Source organism: Leptonotus elevatus, chromosome 14, assembly GCF_054856555.1.
Source record: "Leptonotus elevatus isolate MCC_2025b chromosome 14, RoL_Lele_1.0, whole genome shotgun sequence".
NCBI lineage: Eukaryota > Metazoa > Chordata > Actinopteri > Syngnathiformes > Syngnathidae > Leptonotus > Leptonotus elevatus.
The window spans coordinates 9,738,184-9,746,175 of NC_141252.1; the positions used below are offsets into that span (position 1 = coordinate 9,738,184).

The window sequence follows — 7,992 nt, forward strand, 5'->3', positions numbered from 1 at the left end:
ATAATCTTTAGTATGTGCACAAACTTTAGGTTCTAAATGCTTTTCTAGTTTGCTCCAGCATCTGGCACATATCCCGTTTAAAAAAAATGCAAAACTGCTTGATGATGAAGACCTTTGGTAAATTAACTTTAGCACATTAGCCCATCAATGGCGGGAGCTACTTCTGCCGCGAGCGCTCGACACTTTTCTCAAGCTTCTACTTCGAGTGTAACATCACTAAGTAACAGCGAAGTAAAGCTAGTAAATATTTATGACCACCCGCCAAAATGAATTTTAACCCGCATCTGGCAGGTTAATTTTAGAGCCACTGTATATATGCATAAGTATGTGTGCATCTACTGTATATATGGATATCATTGCTGTCCTGTGAAAAACACGTTTCCATTTTTAGGTCGCGGGCTGCTCTCCGGTAGCTCCTATGGTGGAAGTGTTTTTCACAGAACAGCGACAATATGTGTATGTATGTATGTATGTAATAATTGTTTTCGTTTAAAAAATTAGGTTGCTGATGTATCCAGTTCAAGTGAGGATTCGTTAGCAGAGGAATATGTTCCAGATTCTCACAGTACTTCGGACACTTCCTACATTGAACCTGTTTCAGAAATTCAGAAATCCGAAGGTATTTCAGGAATGAGCTATGAGAAAACTGCTCATCCTTTAAGATGAGAGGTAGTCATGTTTTAAAGAATAAAATGTTCAATGTTCACTGACTCTTTTGCATCTGGTTTCATGTCGAGCTTATCCATTACAAAGCTGTGTTTGACCTAGATAACCTGTTCACATAAGAAGCAGTTTTATTAACATACCAGTTTCAGTCTGTCCTAAAATTGTAAGTTGTAACATGAGCACCATGTTAAAACTTACAATTTTAGGACAGATCAGGTATGACTTTGCATTTCACAGTATTGTTATGTACAACAATGTGTCCTTATATCAGGTAAGTCATTACACATCAATGCCATTTTAGTTTGTGTAAAGTCAGAATGCCAGAACTTTCAAATCACTTCAGTGACATGGTTGCTGTGTGTTGTGTAAACTTTGTCCTTGTAATGTGAGTTGGTCCTCATAATTACCATTTTTGCAATGGGCGTGGCTTATTTAGGTCATTATCTATGTCCTCACAATTACGGATTTTTTCAGGTTTTTCTTTTTTTCGTGTGTTGAGTTTTTTCAAGTTTTGAAGTGAAATTTTCCTGGACAACCCCAAAAAAATTTTTTGGGTGCAAGTCCCATCTCTCTGGCATTAGCAGAAAGGGGTGTCCCTGTAATACACAATTAAACCGGTTTGGAAAAAATGTCCTCATAATACACAGAGGCAAGTATGTGTGTGTGTGTGTGTGTGTGTGTGTGTGTGTGTGTGTGTGTGTGTGTGTGTGTGTGTGTATGGGGGGGGGGCAGAGCGAGGAGGCCAAGGTAAAGTCCAAAACAAAAGGGATTTATTAATTAAACAAAAACAAGGTGGTGCACAACGTGCCGACAGAAAACAACAAAGTCCTAAATCAAAGCAAACTCAAGTGGCATGACGAGGAACTAGCAAGAGATGGGCGAAACGACTAAACTTGGAAACGACAATGGACCGACCCGGACTGGACAAACACAACAGACTAAATGCACCAACACTAATGCGACACACCTGGGGAACACAATAGGCTGATTGCACCGATTGGTCAGACACACTTGGGAAGGGAAGAAACACAGGTGGACGTGATCAGACATAACGAGACAAAGGGAGAAATCAGGATCACATGACAAAGACCAACCACAGACAAACATACCCATACTAAACAAAATCCAACCCCTACAAAACCGAAACATAAGATTATTATTATAAAGAGAAGAAAACATTGAGATACTAATGTATTTGATTAGTGTGACTTGTATTTACACTCCATTAAGATGACACTAAAAATAATGCAAATAGAATATACATGCTATTCGACACTCTAGAAATTCATACACATTAGAAATAAACATGTGCCATGGAACAGACTGCGTTTGACCCACTAATATACTTTTAGCCATGCTTCTTCCATGAGGTATAAAACACGTTGATCAATAAAGCTACTGGAAAATGCTAAACACTACATGTTGTGATACCATAAAAAAAAAAAAGGTGACAGACGGCAAACAAACGGAGCGTCACCACTGTGACCGTAATGGAAAGCATGAGAATGGACATGCACATTTGCACATACAAACACATTACCTTCTGTGCTACAACATTACATATCATTTCGATGTCATCCACATTAGGCTAAGGCCATTTGCAGCTCATGCGTAATGTGCTGCCAGCTATACAAATAGCACTGTTGGGAATTCAATTATCTTTACCTCTTCAGATCTTTTTTTTTTTTTTTTAATCAGGCACTATGAAAAGTCTCTCTTTTCTCTCTACCGTCATTGAGCAACGATGGAAAAATGGTACTCACAGCTCCTATTATCGCATCAAAATCTGCCTGGCTGCTATACATGCTGGCTCATTACCTTGGTGAAAAAGCCACCTTAACCTCCATTACGAGCTGGCCCTGTAATTAATGACTTTTTAAGCTATTGAACCAAAAGCAATTAGGTTATAAAGGAGGGCTTGTTCGGTAACAAGAATACCTTCCCTTTATTAGTCGCATCCTTGAAGAGGAGACGCTAAGCAAATGTGACAGTCACTGGAATGAAGATGCTAATGCTTCCAGTTATTTCAACTTGTCAATCAAGCCGGAGCAACACAAAAACAAATCTGGAGTTCAATGCTATTTGAAGGTTGAAAGATTTCGATATTCCCGTGTTTGCCGCGCAGATGAGCTTATGCGCGCCAACGTTCGCGACAAAGCAGATACAGCTTATTCCATCAGTAGCGTATGCGCGCCACAGATAAGACTACATGCAACAACACATTTTGCTTTGTATTTGTTTTAGACTTTATCGCTTGTTGCACTGGAGGTAGACACAGTCGAGACATGTGGTCTCCATTCTAATGCCGGCAGGGGTCAGCTCGGCGGTCAAGCAGCACATTACTCTATGTCCGCGGCGGACAGGTTAGAGCGCACAAGACTAATGCTGCAGCTCATCCAAAAGGTCATGCGTGGATATTAATGTGTAACTTGCATGAGGAACAAGCCAGCCTCTTTTTGCACGCATTGCATTGCAAAACGATAAACATACCTGCGAGACGTAATGCAAAGTTGATCTGTTAGTCATTCACAACAAACCGTTTCCTGAGAGGGCATGATAGCTCATAGATATTTTTGTTGTAGTTTCGCCCCAGACAGTAATCAAAGGAGCATAATTAGGCGGTTCTTTAGAGAACATCTTTCCGTCACATTGATCCGGCCAAATGTTCTGCGGCTGCTCATTATTCATATACATCCTGCCTAACAAAGACCACATCTATTTGACAGTAAATCCTTATACAGGCGAAAAGTTCCTGAAATTGATTTTAACCTGTTGAAGTCATTATGTGATGTATGTGTTACTGAAGCCTATATTTACAATATAATAGAGATATGTTGTTTCCACTGGACTAGTTTTGCAACGGTTACACTAAAAAAGTAACTTTACGGATGACTTGCTTTAAAAAATAACTTACTTACTTTACCGATTACTTGATTTTAAAAGTAAGTTAGATTATGCTTAAAGTGTATGGGACATGACAAAACAAAACAAAAAAATCACCCTAAAAGCTTTTTTAAAAAAAGAGTACATGGACAAATAATACGATTCATATGATTACTTTGGTAAAAACACGTTGAAACACGTTGAAACCTAAAAAGTCAATATTTTCGTGAATAACGTAAGCTGTGTCCGCTCACTGGCCACGCCGCCTAGTTTGACCCCATACATGCGTGACATCATAATGTAATATGACATCATGATAATTAATAATTGTAAAATTAGGACGTGCATTACTTTAATGATTAGATTTTTGGAGCTGTTTTAATCAGACCAAAGAGATCCCTTACACAATAGTCAGTTTTTTATTGTGTAATTATTACTGTTTTTTGTGAGCGGAAAGGAGAGAACTGCCTAAGTGATGATGATGGGCTGAGGTAAGGCCAAATTTCATTGTAAACCAATGAGAAGTCGAGTTGGGTGGGTGTTGTTGACATAACCGGGACCAAGGATGGTTGCACAGATACACACTCAAGTTGACATGAGTTGTGAGGACTGCAGCATTCCTTACCTGGAAGTATTGACATAACTTTTTTTGCAAATGGAATGAAAGGTTTTTGTTTTTTATGTCAAATGCATTGTGTCATTGACTTAAGTGCATACCCAAGTCTGAGTTAAGCCAGCCTGATAAAACTCTTTCAACTGGCTCATGCTTCTACAAAATGAGTGTGTCACAAGAGCAGCAGAAATTTGGATCTAAACGCAGACAATACTTAGAAATTGGGGAAGAGTGAGTTTTTATATACAAAAATACAAAGTAACAACAGAAAGTAGGGCTGGATTCAGTTGGTTTCAAAGAAAACACTTGACAGAGAAACCATGACTAAGAACCTTGAGCGGGCTATATGCAGAACTTAAAAGCACAAAGCGGAAGAGGGACGGGGAACCCTCGACATGCTGAGAGAACCTCGGCTAAGATACCTCGACGTACTGACAAACGTGCCACTCAAAAACTCTTGCTCAGTTAAGGGACAATTCTATTTGACAGAATAAAGGCCAATTACGATCAGTGACTGGACAAACTAAGATTGGCACATAGCAACTGACCGCCTTATCACATTATCATCATAAGGAACATATCAGTAACTGCATAAAACTGGGCAAGCTAATATGGCTAAAATGCCATCACATTATCATCATAAGGCACATAGTAACTGCATATGCATAACACATCCATTGCACAGTGACCCCCTGACCCATTGGGCATCATAAATGACATAGTAACTGCATAAGCATATGTCATTGACCAGCGGTGAGTCAGACTCATTCAAAGCACTAGTTGCCAAAGTTCCGGTCAATGTGGGGGTACATACGGGGGTACATACCATGCAAAAATATATTCTTCTTCACAATATATTGTTGAAAATACCTGGAAGCACAGAATATTGTCTCAAAGCTGTGTGACATTTTATTTTGTAAATGGAAAACAAGTGGATGGATTGGAATCGATAAATGTTACTTTAGAGGGGAAGTTAACGCAAAATTGTTTTGTTTTTCCAGTCCTTATCTGCCATGAAAAGTCTGAGTCCCTGTCTGCTTTTCTGAAGTCCACTAAACCATGTTCATCTCACAGCTTCTGCGGAAACACCCACACCCACCGGTTACTAACTAACACCCCCCTTACCCCATCATCTACGAGGCACGCAGGCCTGCTGTCTGAATAATTGCCTCATTAGTGTGTGGCGGCACAGGTATGGCATGAATGAGTGTGTATGCAAATCCAATTGCTTGTCCAAAACGCTTTATTCATGTGATCAAAAATGGTGTGTATTATGCTGGGGACCTCAGTCCTGAAATGGAAATTTGGGGATAACGAATGCATTTTCAACACGTGAGTTGAAGCAGAGCAGCTTTTGGCCAAGAACAGAAGCAGCAGAGGATCATTTGGCTCACTTTCTATCAATGTGTACCACAATCCGTCACCACTGGAGTGGCGCCGTAGGATTTGGGAAAGTGGCAGCAGCTTTGGGAAATAAAGAAAGTAATACATTTTTAAACCTGCTAAGGTAACTTAACAGGCCATTTCTACAGTTACAGTAGCTACATTTATCTCTCATCGACGACACATTCACGGTAAAAACATTCGGCGCCTGGCGGATTACCTTGATACATTCCTGATCAACAAAATAGCTCTTCCGTGTCATTCTCAATACACAAGTACCGGTTTATTGCTCTGTCGAACTCTGCGGTTAGTCTTCTTTAGAAAACCACAAGAGCACAGCCTACTATGTATTCACTTACGCTGTCTACTACTGGTCAGCAATTATATATGTCTCGAAAAGTGGTGGCCAGAGACCTGTATGTTTTGGATGTTTTCTTGCTCCAACGAAGCTGATTCCAATTGACAGGATCGTTATCAGGCTTATGTAGAGATTGCTGATGAGCTGATCATAAATCAGCTGTGTTGGAGAAGGATAACATCCAAAACCTGCAGGACTAAGACCAAGTTTGCCCACCACTGGTCTAGAATGTTTCATCACAGTGGGCACCGGAATGGCATAACCACTGACCTGAACTGAAACAACTTATATAATATATATTTTTAGTGTTGACATGTATGTCAATTCGGCATCACCGAGACTAATGGTTGGGGTTGTTGAGTATTAGGCTTTACAATGAGATTGTACACGTTACGTCTTTATATGTGTCACTAAAGATTGAGGTTAGAGGGTTGTAGTATGTTTGACGTTACAAAATATGTAGTCAACACTGAAACAGTCACTGCTCAGTCAGATCGACACTCGTCTTCCACAAGAACTACTCAATGGTAGGCTAGGCTCATTTACAACTAAGTTAGCCTTTAAGGCCTGGTTATGCTTCTGCGTCAGGTGACGGCTGAGACCATACTGCGGAGTGCCGCTCGTGCGTTGGCCTTCTTACTTGTACGCAATACACATTACAATACACATCAGGTTGGTTTGAAAATGGGCTGCAGTTTCACTTCAAGTCGGGATGTCACTACGGCTGCTATTGGTTAGGACGCCACAGAGTGGAGATTCCTCTGCATTTTATGGCCAATTCAGGAAGTCGTTTTTTCGTTTCCGAAGCAAGAAACAAAGCCGGGGGTAGAGTTGGCTCATCACCATGACAATTATTTAATGCCAATTTGCAACGGTTACTGTCGGCCGTGACTCGCCAAAACACAATGGCCCCATGCGTAGCGACCACATTTTTTTCCCTTCTGGTCACACACACATTCACACAATCATGGTCTTCCGGGTGGAAAGTGGGTACGCTCCGCCTACGCTTACAAACATAGTTGCCTTCACGGAAACTATCCAAGGGGAGACAAAAAAAAGAAGCTGAGTACACTATCAAACTGACCAATCGATGTTACGATCCGCCATCTACGGCGTACAAGAATTGGACACGCGTGCACAGCACCTGGCCACGAGCTACGGCGCACTTCTCGTTAATGACCGGCGTACATCACGTGATGTACAACAGTCATTAACCCAAGAGCAAACGCAGAAGTGTAAACCAGGCTTTAGGGTACATCTACCATGACCAAAGTTAAGGCATTTCATTTATTGCTGTCTCTTGGATTAATTAGCCCCTCCCCCAATGATCATGTTAACTACAGTATGTCTGAATTTCCACAATGTGTACTTTTCATCAACTTACCTATTGGAATGTGAATTACGGCCAGTATTGGGTCTCCAGTCAAAGCAGTTCATCATCTTTTTGACTCACAAATATGGTCAGCAGAGAGAAGGAATTTTTGTCGTCATTCATTCTATTCCAGGAGATACATTCATCCTTCCACGTTTGTACTGCTTTCCTCATAATTGGAGCAAGTTATTGGAGCCATTTAGCATTTCCTACAAGGAGTACATTACTTCACATATCATTATAGCAAGTATTATCAATTAAAAGTTTCACCACATCCAGCCTTGAGGCATGGCGACTCGTTTAAATATGGCATGCGTAGCTATTAGCAATAAAAACACATAAGTCATGCATGGACAGGTTAACATATTTCACACTCCAAATAAACCTCTATTAAGACATACATAAAAGTATGTGCACAAATAATTTGGCAAGAGATTGGAATGTTTGTTGAGAATTGCAAATTCTCTCCACAGCTCTTCTACAGGGTTCTGCAATGTCATCAAGTACAGAACTTCCTCAGGGAACACAGGGCTAGTCTTTCTATACTGAATTATGCTTTTCGTGTAAATGCTGAAAACAGTGTAGTTGTGTACAAAATGTCACAACCATAAAAACAGTAGTGGTTTATATGAATCATAAATTGTGTTTCTGCTTGATTAATATTTAATAGTTTACAGCCGATAATCGGTGACCCAATAAAAACTCGCCCGGGAACCA

General features: G+C 40.4%; 1 protein-coding gene across 1 annotated transcript in view; it reads left to right on the forward strand.

The window, feature by feature from the left end:
• LOC147162899 (uncharacterized) overlaps window positions 1-710 on the forward strand; it is a 10,491-nt gene extending 9,781 nt beyond the window's left edge. The window contains exon 10 of the mRNA XM_086093920.1: window positions 502-710. Coding sequence (XP_085950046.1) covers window positions 502-666 — 165 coding nt within the window. The 3' untranslated portion in view covers window positions 667-710. The remainder of the gene's footprint in view (window positions 1-501) is intronic.
• The last annotated feature ends 7,282 nt before the right edge of the window (window positions 711-7,992 follow it).